Below are 17308 nucleotides of genomic sequence, written 5' to 3' on the forward strand. Positions count from 1 at the left end.
GGGGTTTCTACTTGCTATGCTGTGTAGCTCGTGATCTAGCAGCATTCTTGTGGAATGTAGAGACCTGTTTTCATATGGAGTTGTTAAAACTAAAAAAGTTTGGGTATCTATTTTCTTTATTGATAACTTCAGTAACTCTTAGTATTCGTAGTCTTACTTAAGGGGAAAACAGACTCTGTAAAGATACTGATTTTACTCAGAATAGGGAAACGTGAATAACATTGTTTATAAACAATTCAGTATGGGTCAAATAGAAATTCAATTTAATATTAGTATCATAGATACCTTAGTGTTGCAGGGAGTGACTAATTTTTAATATGTGTCTTTATTTCCTACCAGATTTTTATATGACTGTAAACAACTATTGGATTCTAAATGCTAGACATATAAATTTAACCACACTTTCTGTAGCTGGAGGATTCCGGGATTACCAAGTTCGTTCAGGACTGACTTTCCTACCAAAATTAAGCCATCATACCAGTGCCTTATCCGTTGTGGTAATCTTTTTAAGATTCTACTGAAATAGAAACAGAATGGATACAGTGGGATATGAAAGGAGTAATATGTAGTTGTTTGAAAATGACTACTGAGTTGGTGTAGTGTCGCTATGTGTGTATGTGCATGCGTGTGAGAGAATATGAAGGAATGAATATGATTATGTTGGGAAGGCAGAGGCATGGATGCACAGAAAGTGAAAAAGATCTTAGAGAGTTTGTGAAAATGATTTATTTATGAAAGTGACTCTTAATAAATAGTTGTTCCTTGTCTAAAATAAGTACCTACCCATTGATGAGAGTTTTAATTGTAAGAAAATATGGACTGAAGTCCAGGGGCCCCTGGTTATATCTGAGTGCTATTTATGGTAGAAATGAAATATCAGACTCTTGAGTGCTAAACTTGAATAAAGGTTTACCAATTTTAAAATTTAAAAATTAGCTTTGCTAGTATAACAGAACCCTGATTGATTAATTTGCTAATTATTCTTCCCTGTTAGGATATCAAGTATTTGGTCTTTAATGGGGATACATAGCCTCTGTAAAGTGAATTCAAGTTTCCTTTTAGGACTTAAATTATTTCTTATATTTTCAACCTTGAAGTCTTCAGTTAAGATCTGAACTTTTTAACTCTACGCAGTATGCAGGTATTGTATGTAGTATATATAGATGTGTATACTGCACATCATCTCCAAATACAACCTAATTTCTAAAAAGAAATCCAGTATTTCTTTTGCTTTTTAGGAACTAGTCCTTTGTTTTGTGGTTGTTCTCTTCATAAATACGCCCTTGCTCAGTTCATTTATTGCCCCACTTATAGATTACTGTTCATTTATTAGACAAGTGTTATTGAATGGTTGCCACACATAGGACTAGGACAAAAATTATTAAGCCATGGTTAATGGTTAACCATAGCTTAAACCATGGCTAATGGTGTTAACCTACCATTTCTTATTACTGAAGGAGTTGTGATATAACCATAATAGCTTTGAAACTAAATTGGTGAATCTCTCAAACCTCATTATTGGTATGTTTTGTTCTATTTGATGTTGAATATTTGGGGCACATATTTGCTGGAAGTCCTCAAAACACTAAGTACCAATTCTTTAGTAAACATAGATATTAGTCATATAAAATTGGATTGTAATTATTCCTAGACTTGACCTGGAGCTGTTGCTATGTTGATGCTCCTTCTGCAGCTTATCTTTTAAAGAACCTTGGTTTCTTTAATTGTGTGTGTGTGTGTGTGTGTGTGTGTGTGCACACATGCATGCACATGGTGTGTCCCTCTTTTCTAATCCATTTGATGATTTGTTGCTTTCAAGGCAGCTTGTATTTCCGTATCTCTGATGAATATGTTTTACCTCTTTTTTTTTTTTAAACATTTTATTTATTTATTTGACAGAGAGAGAGAGATCACAAGTAGGCAGAGAGAGAGGGGGAAGCAGGCTCCCCGCCACAGCAGAGAGCCCGATGTGGGGCTCGATCCCAGGACTCCGAGATCATGACCTGAGCTGAAGGCAGAGGCCCCAACCCACTGAGCCACCCAGGCGCCCCTATATTTTACCTCTTAATGTAATTTTCTGAAAGCTGGTTATTATCTCAGTTTTATTTAGTATTTTAACCCTTAAATAGCTTATAGCGTTTCATATATCTACGTATATGTTTACTTTAGAAAAGTAATTATTAAGAAGTAACAATTTTTTGGTGATTATCTCAAGAATAATTAATTGACATTTATAGCCATCAGGACTAGAAAAATTAAGTTAGAGACCTAGGTTGTATTAATATTAGTAAGGTAGGCTGAACTGCTGTCATATACATTCATACAGATAATGGCACTTAAACATTTTGCTCCTGTACCCGCCCTAGGTATGTATTTAAGTTGGTGGATGGTTTTTGAAGGAGTCCCTTTAAGGGACTTAGGCTCTAGCAACCCTTTCTTGAATGCAGAGAGAGACTCTGTGAAAAATAATATCGGATTTACTTAATGTTTCCTGTTGTATGTAAGATACTATTCCCAGGAAATTCATTAGCTGGTATGAAAAGAAGTCTCTAGTTCTTGAAGGGGGTTGTGCCATTGTTAGGAAGCCTTCTTCAAACAGTTATATTTTTTGAGCCTTTTGGTGTCTAGTAGTATATATCCTAATCTAGGATTTTTTTTTTTTTTCAGAATAAAAAAATACTTTACAGTATTTTTTTATACTTGTAGTGTCTGATTTGGGGGCACCTGGGTGGCTCAGTCTTTTAAGCATCTGACTTTTGATTTCGGTTCAGGTCATGATCTCAGGGTTGTGAGATCCTGCCCTGTGTTACGCTCTGGTTTGAGGTTGGGGCCTGCTTAAGATTCTCTCTCTCCCTCTCTTAAAAAAAAAAAAAGTCTGATTTGATAGCTTTGGAATTGTGATCGGGCATATTTATTTTGAAAAAGCTCCCTGGGGCTGGGTATTTCTCAGGCACACCTGATTAAGAAGTAACATCTTAGAATTTATCCAAGGGTAGTCTAGTCAAAACTAAAATTACTAAAATAATTGTGACAAACTCAGCCTCTTAATAGATTAATAAAGAGTTAAATATTAAAGTCTAGTAAGGAATCTGTAGATGCTTTGATAATTTTTAAGGGGTAATTTAAACTTAACTAAGCAGTAATGATACTGATTTTATATAGGAGCTGCCTTAATATTTTTGGATCACCTTTCTAAGAATGCATCATTTAAATATGTCTATGCATCATAAAATAGTGAAACTAATGTTACATGTGTCTAAATATTAGCTTATGAGAACTTTAAACCTTTGGGAGAATAACAAATGTGGTTTTCTTAAGTTGGATTTTCTTTTCTTATCCTTTTAGAGCTCAGCAGTGCCTAAGACCTGGGTTTCAACAGACCACCTTTCCATTGTATGGTAAGTTAATATGTAATAGGGTTATTTTGGTAATTTATAGTGTCCTTTTTTCCTATCAGTGCATTGATTGGTTTGTTAGCTTTGTTAGCACTTTATCATAAGTAATAAAGACTTGGAAGAAAGATTGACTTAAAGGCTTAGAACTTTAACTTTGGTTTTTGTCTCAATTTGACCAATGTTCCCTTGACGACTTATAAAATCATCTCTTGAAGAACTACTAGCATGAATCGCAAATACAGCTAGTCAAATACCAAAATTTTAGAGTTTGTCATAGTTGGGCAGAATCAAAGATACTTGTGATAGGATCTTCAGAGCTCTTGACCAGTCACCAAACTCAGGGATTGATTAATACAGCATTAACTATTCTAGAACATGAAAAACCAAGTAGGAGTTAGATTTACCCTTAATATAAATAGATTAAATAAGGGTTAAGAAATACATAGACCCTAGTATCTCATCACTATATGTTTTGGCTTTAAAAAAATTCTTTTTTCACTTTCCTCTGGCTGTGCAGTCAGTGTCTGCAAGAAGCACAAGCTTAGGCATAGAAAGAAGGGGCAGACAGTTGTCTGTAACCGGGGTGGACAAAGACTTAGGGAGAACAGAAGGACCATGATAGTTCATTGTCAGACGTTGTCAAACGGAAGATTTAATTTGCTTTATTTTTTATATGGTTCAACTTTAAGATATATGCTTAATTATAATGATTCCTTAAATACTTCTAGAGTTTAGAGCAGCAGACTCAGATATTCCATTAAGTAATAGAATTGTGCATGTTTGTATCAAAAGTATATTTTTAAATAAAGTTTCATTATAACATTATAACATTTTATTCTTTAGGTGTAAACAATTGCAGTTGACTACAATTCGAGCATTCTTTGATCTTATTGATGCTGATACTAAACAAGTATGTATTTTTAAGTTAAAAATAACTTCAGTAGGGGCGCCTGGGTGATTCAGTGGGTTAAGCCTCTGCCTTGGGCTCAAGTCATGATCTCAGAGTCCTGGGATCAAGCCAGGCATCAGGCTCTCTGCTCAGCAGGGAGCCTGTTTCCCTCCCCCTCTATGCCTGCCTACTTGTGATCTCTCTCTCTCTCTGTGAAATAAATAAATAAAACCTTAAAAAAAATTACTTCAATAAAGTAAAAGCTTTTGTTACAGTAGGAATGGATTTAATTTTTTTTAACTTCCACAAAAGGAGAAGCCTTAATATATCAACTGTAATTAGTTTCAAAATAGAAATATATTTTTATCTGATAATACTTTGATCACTATTAATAATTAATAGAATGCAATGAAAATGAGGGAGTAAAAAGATGCTTTAAATCTTCCCCCAATTCTTCCCCTTTAGTTGTTTAAAATTTGATATGTATCCTTTTAACTTAAGGAAGATATTTACTACAAGCTGTTTTATCCTTTTTTTGTCATATGTTGTAAACTTCATGATGTATCATAATAGACATTTTTGCTTAAAATTTAAAAAAAGTTTTTTTTAATTTAAAAAAAATTTTTAATTTTTAAAATTAAAAAAAAATTTTTTTTTAAGAAAAGCATCTTTATCTTTCTGGTAGGACCAAAATGTCTTCATTAATTAACTAACCCAAGCTCTCCAGAACTTAAATTATGTACTTTCAGTAGTTGAATGTTTTTTGTAATGAGATTTCACTTATAAACTTTATAAACCAGTGATTTTCCAAATTCATTTAATAGGACACCTGGAAATCCTAGTGCCGTTAATAAACATCATATTACTCTTTCATATCTGCCAGCAGATATTTAGTAACCAGCAAAATTCAGGGAATTTTATCCATGAACTTAAATTTTTTTCTGTGATTTGGGAACAGATTGCTATTTTTCATGTTAGGCAGCCTTTTTTTTTTTTTTTTTTTTTTTTTTAAATTCAGGTCACCTTGTAGTTCTTCACTGTTTCGTAGAACACATTTTGAGAACTGTGGCTATGGCTTATCCTTTTGGAGAAAAGATTCCTTGTGTATTAGGTAATTTTCTTCATTATGGCAAAGTATTTAGCTCAGATATTTTTGGATTCTTCCCCATGAAGGCTCCAATTTTTTGGGATGTGTGTGTGACCTCTTTCTCAATAGATCTCTAGGTATTGCTTTCCTTATTGTGTCTTAGAGCTTAGAAAAGCCTTTTATAAGGCTTTTCACTCTTAGAAGTGGGATAGAGCTTTTGTTTTTTTCCTTAACCCTTCAGAAAGCTGCAGAACTACCGTTAGAATCATAAATACTTTCCTTTCTCCTGAAGAATACAATAAAAGAGAGATCCCTCCCCCTCAACGCCAAAAAGAGAGAGACCCAAACTATTGTGTTTTGCCACATTTTAAGCCACAAGATGCCATATTTAGGTTAGTATATTTATTAAAGTAAATCAGCTTTATAGATTTAACACTATGAAGTGGTCATGGAATACAAACATTTTTTAGTTTTTCAACCTTGTTTTAGTTAGTTAGTTAGTGTAGTTAGTTTAGTTAGTTAGTTTAGTTTAGTTCACTATGGCAAATGTTTTTTTACTCAGTTTGAAGAGTGCAACTAGGCATAACAGAATCAATTAAAATTGTAAGATTTGTGTTTGGGGTGACATTTGGTAGGCTTAGGGAAAAAACCCATTTCAGCCCATGAAAAACAGTAGTATCAGGATGCCCGGGTGGCTCAGTGGGTTAAGCCGCTGCCTTCAGCTTAGGTCGTGATCCCACTATCCTAGGATCGAGTCCCACATCGGGCTCCTTGCTCGGCGGGGAGCCTGCTTCTCTCTTCAGCTCTGCCTGCCTCTCTGCCTACTTGTGCACACACTCTCTCTCTCTCTGACAAATAAATAAATATATAAAATCTTAAAAAAAAAAACAGTAGTATCACAGACAGGTATAGTCTTTAAAAATTGTGCAGAAAGCCAATTTTTTGTATTGAGATATAATTGACACATTACATAAAACGAATTTTAATCCTATTTTCCATTAAAATGTGAGATGAGAAAATTTTTAATACTAGTGTGTAATAAAACATAATTCTGGATAGATAAGTAATTTACTGACACATTTTAAGGGACAGATGAGAAATTTTTGGTAACTAATATTGTTAGGAATCAAAATACAAAACTGAGTTCTGTTTCACAAACTCACTATGTATAATAGACTAGACTAAATATTAGACAATAAAAAGTTAGTCTATGATTGCTATCCCTCAAGAAGATATTAGGAAGAGAAGCAAACATATATACAGGGAAACTGTAACTCCGCGTAATTAGTCCCAAACATGTGGTACAAAGGAATCAGAATTAGAGAATAATTTCTGATGGTTATCAGCATAAAAGACTTAGCTGAAAAACTTATGAGTGGATGGATTTCCTAGAGAGTGAGTAAGGATGGAGGAGTCCCGAGTTAACTAAATTTTGGCAAAAAAAGACCTTTTACTTTTAATTGATTGTGAACAGATGTGGCTACTTTAAAAAAAAGTCAGAACTAGTTTTGTATTAGATTGAGTTGATTGAAATATTGTGTTGGTATCAATGAAGATAAAATTTCTATTGCCTTCTACTATAGTTACATGGTATCTAAGGAACTATATTCTATTTTGTATGTTGTATTATAAGGAGGACGTTAACAAACTTGAGTTTATCCAGGTAAGGCAGTCAGGGTGATGAAGAGTTTGAAACAGTTCTGTGAAAAACAGTTGATATTTTTGAAGTTTAATCTGTAAAGAAATGTTTTATTGGATGGGGGATGTAACAGTCTTCAATTTCTTGAAGGGTTGGCCCCTAACTTAATATATCAAAGTAACGGGGAGTCAGATACTTGCTGTAAATATGGCAGAGCTTTCTCCTCAAAAGAGTTGTTAAAATTGGAATGTATTATCTTTCACAGTAGCAAGTTAGAAATAAATGTTCAAGCAAATGCTGGGTGACTTCCTAAGGAATTAAAAAGATTTACTAGACCTGGGTCCTCACTGTCATTTCTTTGTCATTCTCTCATTATGTTGTTGAGAAAATCACTTACCTGCAGGGCCTCTTCAGTGCTTAAACTAGAGAGTTGAATAGTGGTAGATTCTGAATGGGTTTTAGACCCAAGGACTTTTTTTATTTCTTTAAGGGAGGAACTGGTATAAAGTTGCAGACATTTATTGTGTTAGGATATTTTAAAACAGACAACAAAAAATCCTGTTGCTTTCATTTTCATTTCATGAAATAAAGGATATTTAGACACAATGAGAGTAAGACAGGGTAAAGCAAAGTGGTTTCCAAGGAAGTGCAACTGGCAATTCATATTTTCTCTAATGACCAGTTAATTCTTTGCTGTGGGATTGGCACGGGTCTGAGTTTGGAAAGTAGTGTGTTGGAGTTGCTAGACTGGAGGACCTTGTAAGTTCTCATCTGACTCTTATTCTTAACTGTTACTTAAGAGGTACTAGTCTGGGCTCTGGAGCCAGATTGCCTGAGTTTGAATCCTGGCCCACATTGTTAGTAGGAGTATAACCTTGGGCAAGTTCCTTAATTTCTCTGTGCTTTAGTTTCTTGGCAAAAATACAAATAAAAGGGTTATTATCTCTTAGAGCTCTTGTGATGGTTAAATGAGTTAATAACATATTCAGTACTTAGAACAGTGCCTGGCCCAGAGTAAGTAACTGTTGTCTCTTACTATGTTATTACTTGATGCAAAGTTTCATTGAACTATCACAATGGATACTAAAAGATACAAAAATGTATCATTCTTTCTAGATAACTCAAAATCCCAAGAAGAAATTGTCAGTCTTGAATCACCACTTTATAAGACACCCATCAAAACACTTTGAGGAAAATCCAGCAATAATTTCTGACCTAACAGGTTGGTGGTAATAACATGTTTTTATTTTAAATCGAATTTATTTTTAGGTAAATTTATTAGCAAAGTCTTTGCAACTGTAGTACTTAGCTACTATAATTTTATTATGTTTTATTAATTTCCCTGTGGTGGTTTCTTTTTTTTTTTTTCTTTTTTTAACTTCTTTTCAGGGTTCCAGAATTCATTGTTTATGCACCACACCCAGTGCTCCATGCAATACATGCCCTCCATAATACCTGCCACCAGGCTCACCCAACCTCCCACCCCTCACCCCTCCAAAACCCTCAGATTGTTTTTCAGAGTCCACAGTCTCACATGGTTTGTCTCTCCCTCCAATTTCCCCCAACTCCCTTCTCTCCATCTCTCTGTGTCCTCCGTGTTATTTCTTATGCTTCTGCGGTGGTTTCTTAGGTTCTTGATTAAGGAAGAGAAAAAGGAGAGAAACAGTTTTATAAGATGTTGCTGATAAAAATTTTGTTCTGAAAATACCTGACAAGTACAAAGTTTTAAAGTTAGAGTTAATTGTTGCTATTTCCTGACAGTCACATAAAATACCATAATTATTTTTGACTAAAGTTTTCAGTATCAGTCATTTTTCAATCTTCTTTTGGTTTAATAGCATATCATTCACTGTTAATATAATAGCTGTTATATTCAGTTTGGAAAATAATTTCTTTTTTATTGATACTTCCTTTGAGGAAAGGCACCAAATGCTTTACTTGGGGAGCGCCTGGGTGGCTCAGTGGTTAAACGTGTGCCTTTGGCTCAGGTCACCATCCCAGGGTCCTGGGTTTGAGCCCCACATCGGGCTCCCTGCTTGGTGGGAAGCCTGCTTCTCCTTCTCCCTTTCTTTCTGCTTGTGTTCCCTCTCTTGTTGTGTTTCTATCTGTCAAATAAATAAAATCTTTAAAAAAAAGCTTTACTTGATGTGAATGCTAGCAGTGATAAGCACAGATAACATCTTACTAGGTTTCTTATTTTTTCTTTTTTTTTTAATTTAATTTTATTTTTTCAGTGTTCCAAGATTCATTGTTTGTGCAACACACCCAGTGTTCCATGTAATACGTGCCCTTTGTGATACCCACTACCAGGCTCTTATTTTAAAATAGTCATTGTTCAGGAAATCACATCTTTTTCAAATCCTTTTGTAATTGAGAAGTATTTCATGAGCATTCAATAAAAGGAATAGTTTAATATTTAAAAAGCAAGCCAAATTCATTTCCTTTACCTTAGGGACATCTATGTGGGTTCCAGTGAAAGTATCCAAATGGACCTATGTGGCTTATAATGTAAGTATACCATCAATAGATTAAAAAAAATTTTTTTTTAAAAACATTTTGGTATTTATCTTTAAAAAATTAAAGACTTTGGGGGAACCTGGGTGGCTCAGCTGGTTAAACGTCTGACTTTTGATCTCAACTCAGGTCTTGATCTCAGGGTCATGAGTTCAATCCCTGCATTGGGCTCCTCGCTGGGCATGGAGCCTACTTAAAAAATAAAAATAATAAAAAATACATAAATAAAAGTTAAAGACTCTTTTAAAAAGATAATTACATATATTTCTCCATATTAAAACAATGATAATTCCTTAATATCTAGTTAATGTTCAGTTTTCTAGTTTTATCATAACTGTTAAATTTTTTATTTCTTTCTCACTTTTAAATGAGAATACACATAATATCCACATATTGTCATTTGTTGATATGTCTCTTATTGCTCTTTTAATCTCTTATACTTCCTCTATCCCTTTTCTTTCCTTGAAGCTTATTTGTTGAAAAAACAAGTCATTTGTCCTATAGAGTCGCATACAGTCTTGACTTTGCTGATTGCATTCCTTCAGTACCATTTAGTATATTCCTTTGTCTGCTCTTTTCCTGTAACTTAGTACTTGGATCAGATTCATTTGCTTGATCAGATTCAGTTTTTGTTCTGGCTAGACTATCACTTTTTTTGTGATGTTAACAGCTGTTGATGAAGTGTGCCTAGAGTCATTAATTCATTTAGGGGATGCAAAAATGGTGGTACTCTAATTCAGTTATTTTTTTATTAACTGAAACATTATTGGGAAATTTTGTATCTACTAAATTTATCAAAAGTGGAACATAGTAGGAAAGGAGAAAATTAAAATTGCTTGGGTCTTTGGATCTTGTATTTACTGGTTTTCAGTAATAGCAAGTTGGCTCACAAACCTCCTCCACTGGTGATCATAAACGGTTTTGGGGGGTTTTTTTCCTAGTATTATTATGAACTCATCTTTTAAACATGTTTCCATCTAAAATATTAAAATTCTTCTGTCTTTGACCAGTGGAAGTCATTTCAAGTTAGGCTCCTGAATCCTTTTGGTAAAGCTACTCTTTAGTTGTCTTTCTTTGATAGTTTCTTCACTACCTAATATGAGAAGATGTTTAAGCTCATTTTGTACATTTCCTGCCCCAGACCTTGGATCAGCTTTTTCTCTAAGGAGATCTTTCTGTTATTTGGGAAATGGTGTCTAAAAACCATAATTTGGACACTAGAGATGTTTATGACTAGTGGGTTAGCATTTCTAGGCCTTTTCGGTGGACAGAGCTAAGAAATGTATTCTATGTTGATCATTAGGCCAAAACTCAAACCTAAACAAAAAGCATGCCTTTATACTCCTATCTCTAAGACATACTCAGGACTGCAGGGTCCCTGATATCCCTGACTTAGATCTGTATCTTCTTCCCACTCCTAGAATATTGGAGAATACCTCAACCACGCCAAGAATGATAACATTAGAATAATTTTTGCTTTATCTGTATATTTAAATGATGAAATTATCTACTCCTAATAGTTTTATTATGTTTTCCCTCTTTTTTTTTTTTTAGGAATCTGATAAGATATATTTTACATTTCCTCTTGCAAATCATAGAAAAATCTACACTCATGTCTATTGTCAGAGCACCATGCTGGTAAGATAATTGGTACATTTTATGTAAATCTAAAAGTCTATTTTTAAGATTCAACTAATATCTAAGATCTCTTCTTTAGCTATGAACTATTATTAAATCTAATAAGTTGAAAAATATTTGTCTAAAATAGTTTTGATTGAAAAGTATTAATCAAAATATTTCTATAACTGATAATTTACTTCTAAATTATACTTTTGGCTCTAGTTCAGGTCTTTCACCCTGTTTTTCTAACTTACTTACAATCTTTAGGATGAAGGAATTCAGTTCAAATATCCTTATTTCTTTTTAATGAATTCCTACTATCAGGTATTGTCAAAAAATGTGTCACATGCTATAGCATGCCTCTGTTATATTTGGAATATTTAAGTAATTTTTTTTACTTTTATTTTTTAATAATTATTTGTCAGCATTTCTTACTCTCAGGAACTTGTTTCTCCATTTGGGTTCTTTTCCCTCTTCCTGGATTTTTTTCCCCCCAAGTTTCTTCACTTTGTATTTGTGTTTTTCATAATTTCTTTCTTCTTCTCCCTTTTGTTGGGTTATTTGTATTCTTTCGAACTAGAATCTGTCACTTAGTTGGTAGATAACTGCCCTTTGATATATAGTTAAGTCTTTAGAAATGATAGATAGGCATTGTGGGCTAGGTGCTAATGAATACTAATTTTAGTGGGATGACCAAAGTTTTGCATCTCTCACAGAGACCAGCATCTCTCTGCCTAAAATCTGGATGGGCAGTTTATCTCAAGAGAATCTGGTCCTTAGACTGTTGGCTTAAAATATCCAAACTCACTTAATACTAAATTCCAAATCAGAATGTCAGTATTATAGTGAGAAAAATCCTTGCCAAAGTTCAGATTCTCCATTTGGCTTATTGGGGGATCCCTTTTCTATAATTAAGGTCCATAGGTATTAATTAGCAGAAAGTTATGTGGTAAGTTTTAAAAATCTTTTCAATTTGTATTACAGAAGTTTTCAATCATATAAAAGTAGAATATAATAATAAAACCTCACATAACTGTCACATAGCTTTAACAGTTATCAACACTGCCATTTGTATTTATCCCTTTTTCACTTTTTTTTGACTGAAGGATTTTTAAAGCAAATTCTAGGCATTTTATCATTTCATCCTTAAATACTTCAGTATGCTTTCTAGCAAATAAGGATTATGCATGTTAACTATAATATCATTATTTCATCCAACAAAATTAATTATTAATTCCTTAATATCATGTGATATCCAATCCATGTTCAGTTGCCCTCTGTTCAGTTAAATTCTCTGAGTTAGTTTATGTGAATCAGAATCCAGAAAGTATACACGTTATATTTGATTCATGGATCCCAAGTTTCTTTTATAATAGCCCCCTCTCTTTTCTTCCATGCCATTTATTTGTTCAAGCAAGTTCAACTTGTTCAAGCAAGTGGGTTATATGCTCTACAGAATTTCCCACATTCTGGGTTTAGGTGACTATTCTCATGGTATCTTTTTTAAAAAAAATTTACGTATTAGAGTGCATGCAAGAGGGGGAGAGAGAGAGCATGGGGGTGAGGGGCAGAGGGAGAGGGAGAAGCAGACTCACCACTGGGCAGGGAGCCTGATAGGGCTCGATCCCAGGACCCCAGGTTCATGACCTGAGCCAAGGGCAGACACTAAACCTACTGAGCCACCAGACGCCCCTCTTGTGGTATCTTTTAACATGTATTTCTATCCCTTATATTTTCTGTAAACTGGTTGTTAGATTTAGAATCTTGATTAATTTTTTTAATTAAATTAATTGCCACTAATTTTTTTGACACAAGAATGTTTTATAAGTAGAACTGTGTACTTAACCAGAGATACACAGTATCTGGTTGTTCCACTTTAGAGACCTAAAGACTTAGCAGTAGATTCGGGTGGCGGTAGCATGATCTATCCTATATAAAGTTCCTAATCAGATTTTCACCTATTGAGGGCGTCATTTTTTACTGTAGATAGGTTTGTCTTTAGATCTATTATATAAATTTTATGACCAAGTAGCATTTTCTTTTCTGTATACTTTAGGAATTAGTTGGCAATTCTTGAGTGACTTTTTCTAAGATTTTCAGTACTTTTTTTTTTTTAAAGATTGTATTTATTTATTTGACACAGAGAGAGAGCACAAGTAGGCAGAGCAGCAGGCAGAGAGAGAGGGGGAAGCAGGCTCCCTGCTGAGCAGAGAGCCTGATGCGGGGCTCAATCCCAGGACCCTGAGACCATGACCTGAGCCAAAGGCAGAGGCTTAACCCACTGAGCCACCCAGGTGCCCCTTCAGTACTATTTTTATAATTAGTTAGAGATGCTTGCTAGATGACTTGAAATTGTTCTTTTGACACCTTACAAATTATATCAAAATGGTGTTTTAGGGTGGGCTTGAATAATATTTTTTCAATTTTTTGATGAATAAGTCAGAATTCCCTATACATGGAAGTATAAATAGTATAAAATATTGATACCTTTCGTATTAAGGGCTGTCCTTGAAGACAGGCTCCCTTAGTAGCTGCAAAACCCGTTACAAAAATGGGGTGGAACTTGAGAGCTCGCTAGATTTTCCTTGTCTAAGCTATGCAGATCTTTTCTTTTGCCTTGCTTTATAATGTCCCATTATTCTGGGAAACACAGTTGACTGATATAGAAGTCATACAAGTATTTTGCCAGCAATAAAGAGCAGACAAATTCCACATTATTTTTTGTTTATTTCCTTTCAGCTTCCTTTTCTGTATTCTTGGAAAATGTCTTCAAGTTGTATTTAACCTTCATGAGGGCAGAGACCATGTCTGCCTCATTCATCATTTTTTTCCTTGAAGGCTTGGCATAATTACATGGCTCTAGAATAAACTTTATAAATATTAGTTGGATAAAAGGATTGATTTCTTTTTCATTATCTTCTCTGTTTATTAAGGAAAGTTTTATGTAGCTAATATGAGCAGTGTTTCTTACCTTCTTATATATTGGTGTAGGGTTTTAGTAGTTGGATCTTCAGATCTTGGAATATCACTCTTACTTCTTCCTTAAAAGTTGCAGTGAAGGTCTTTGGTTATACTGCTCTTAAATGACTGAATATAGATACGTAATATTGTTAAAATACCACTACCATCTCTGCGGCATTCCCGTGGTACCCTGATGAAGTAATAACTAGCTTTTGTCTTGAGCCCTTGTAGTTGTGCTCCAATCCAAACACATTCTCAGTTACATGGAAGTTTTGCCTGATAATCAAATGAGAACTCAAATGATAAACGTTAAGATATTCTTAGATTAATTGCTATTTTTAATTGACTCTGGATTTTTTTTTTCTGTTTGTATAAAAGTCGACTACTAGGTGTTCATCTTCTATATTTACTTAAATTTAGTTACTTTACTATGTAACTACTAATTAAAGCATGGACATTACTGAACTCTGTAGGCATTGGTTCAGAAATAAAAATTACTTACCCAGTATGCTATGGAGAGGTCACTCTTTCTCTTAACTGCTGCTCTAGGTTACTTGCTTTACCTATCTATACTGACATTAGACTTCTTTACCTATATGACTTTTGAGAACAGCTTGCAAATGTTTCTATATAATGCTATTTTATGTTTCCATCATGCCTACTAACCCTATCATATAACAGTAAAATGTTAAGCTGCCTGTTTTACGTAATTATTTTCTATAATATTTAGTGTGCTTTGTGTTATTAATCAACAGGATACAAATAGTTGGATTTTTGGCTGCATAAACAGCACTTCTATGTGGTAAGTCTTTTGAACCTAAGGGCCTCAATTGTTCATTTTTCTCAATATGAATAATACAAATCATACTTATTAAAGATTTATTTATTAAAGATTTATTTATTTTAGAGAGAGAGAGAGAAAGAGGGAACCAGGGGTATTGGGGAGGGGCAAAGGTGGTTACTTTTTCCTCTGAAGCTTATTTATAATTTATAATGTTTTAATACATTTGTCCTTTAATTATATTTCATATTCATTTTGAAGCCGGCAAGGGATTGATTTATCATGGAAAGCTGAACTACTGCCAACAATTAAGGTAAATTATGGCTTTAGGATTTTAATATTCAGGTGAAAAAATAATAAAAAATTCTTGAGTCTGTAAGTATTTTAGAATATGGTCTTTTGTTAATTCATTTATGTATTAAATGAACTTGAGATTTGCTAACATACAGTTTAAAAATATTTTCTCTGGGAATACATTTTAATGGAGAATAACATGCAGTGTTTTTCTTTAACATGCAGAGATTACTGTAAGTTAACAATCCTCTAAATAAAATTTAATCTGTATATTATAACATCATACCAAGAGCTAGATAAATTTTTTAAAATTTATTTTGAGGGTATGTTTGGAATGATCTGTCATAAAATAGAAGGGTAGTAGTTTGAGTTTTGGGGAGAGGACCTACAGTAGGAAACCGAGCCTCTCAAAGAGATGCAAAGTAATTTTCTGGACCTATTTCAACATCACTTTGTGGTCAGATACTCGGATAACTCTACTTTATCTTGTACTCCATGGGATTTATTTAATAATTGTTTGTGATTTCCTTAAGTAACTCTGATAGGTCAGTAAGTCTTTTTATAAAACATTAATATCATTGAGAAAATAAATCAGTTCTAAAATTTGAGGAAAATACATGTTCTGATTTCTAAGTTGTGTTTATTATAACTCATAATCTTATACCAGGAGTGATAATTTTCAGTCTTCAAATATTTTTTCATGATGAATACTGGTCTCATAAACTTGAAAATGAAGCCAATCTGGTTGGTCTCAGTCATCTTCCAGTCGAGTTCAGTTATTTGTTATTTATCTGTGTAGTCAACTCTGTACTATACTCACAGAGAGGAATGATGATATAATGAATAATTGCAAGTTACTTCACACTGAATTCTGTAGTGGTTGCAGTTATATTTTCTGTCACCTCAGTCCTTATTTTGTGCATATCCATTCATATAGCTTTTGTATTCAAGAGATAAACATCATAGGAAAGTGATTAGATTCATATGAGCATTTTTAATGTCTGTCACTGATTCTATCCTAGCCTTTTAGGCAGGAGCAAAACAAACAAAAGTAGTACGATATACTTCATGATAATCATTCATAAATCTTTCCTTAAATTTCCAATTTTGATAGTATATCTTATCTAATCTATAATTTAAGGGTTAGGAAGAAATAAATGATTAAAATCCTGATAGAATGCTACTTTGCTCCTATTTTTAAAAAGTTACCTCTTAAATAATAAAATCTTTATGTATATTTTTAATCACAAAGATTCAACAATGTATTAATCTAGTTCTAGACCCTGTGTTATTTCTTCTGAATGTAAGAAACAGCTGTCAGAACAGCAGAACAAGCTGTTCCAGCTGCTTATACTTTTGTTTTTCCAAGATTTATTTATTTCAGACAGAGAGAGTCTCAAGCAGGTTCCCCGCTAAGTGGAGAGCCTGATACAGGGCTCGATCTCATGACCCTGCGATTATGACCTAGTCAAAACCAAGAGTCGGATGTGCAGATCATGACCTGAGCCAAAATCAAAAGTTGGACACTCAACTGACTGAGCCACCCTGGCACCCAGCTGCTGCTTGTTTTTTTTTAAGATTTTATTTATTTATTTGACAGACAGAGATCACAAGTAGGCAGAGAGGCAGACACAGAGAGAGGAAGGGAAGCAGGCTCCCTGCTGAGTGGAGAGCCTATGTGGGGCTCAATCCCAGGACCCTGGAATCATGACCCAAGCCAAAGGCAGAGGCTTTAACCCATTGAGCCACCCAGGTGCCCTGCTGCTTGCTTTTTATAGTGAATGCTGAAAGAGGTTGCCAGACAGCATTAAAAGCCTACTGAAATTTAGAGGGGGGAAGATGGGAGATAGATGTTTAGAAAATAAGGATTACAATATTCTGCAATCTTAGGTATTCATAGCGGAAGAGGATTATAATTAATAAACATAAAATTAATTAACATAATTAATAAACAAATCTCCATTTTAATGAAAATTAAATTTATATGTTAGCCACTTCTAAAAAGGACACAAAGTTATTTTGAAATCAAGTTGAAGAGAAAAAAAAGATTAAAGTGAAAAGATTTTATGAATTTTATTCATATTCATAACATTGCAACAAAAGTAGTGTCAGGTGACACTCATATCAC

The 17308-nt window shown here is 33.8% G+C and overlaps 1 protein-coding gene across 1 annotated transcript in view; it reads left to right on the top strand.

The window, feature by feature from the left end:
- Positions 1–17308, top strand: part of PGAP1 (post-GPI attachment to proteins inositol deacylase 1) — a 72873-nt gene that overhangs the window by 25778 nt on the left and 29787 nt on the right. The window contains exons 5-12 of the mRNA XM_080799632.1: positions 340–497; positions 3346–3398; positions 4239–4305; positions 8127–8232; positions 9463–9518; positions 11079–11162; positions 14861–14907; positions 15148–15199. Coding sequence (XP_080655758.1) covers positions 340–497; positions 3346–3398; positions 4239–4305; positions 8127–8232; positions 9463–9518; positions 11079–11162; positions 14861–14907; positions 15148–15199 — 623 coding nt within the window. The remainder of the gene's footprint in view (positions 1–339; positions 498–3345; positions 3399–4238; positions 4306–8126; positions 8233–9462; positions 9519–11078; positions 11163–14860; positions 14908–15147; positions 15200–17308) is intronic.

Source organism: Martes martes (assembly GCF_963455335.1).
Source record: "Martes martes genome assembly, chromosome: 3".
Lineage (NCBI taxonomy): Eukaryota > Metazoa > Chordata > Mammalia > Carnivora > Mustelidae > Martes > Martes martes.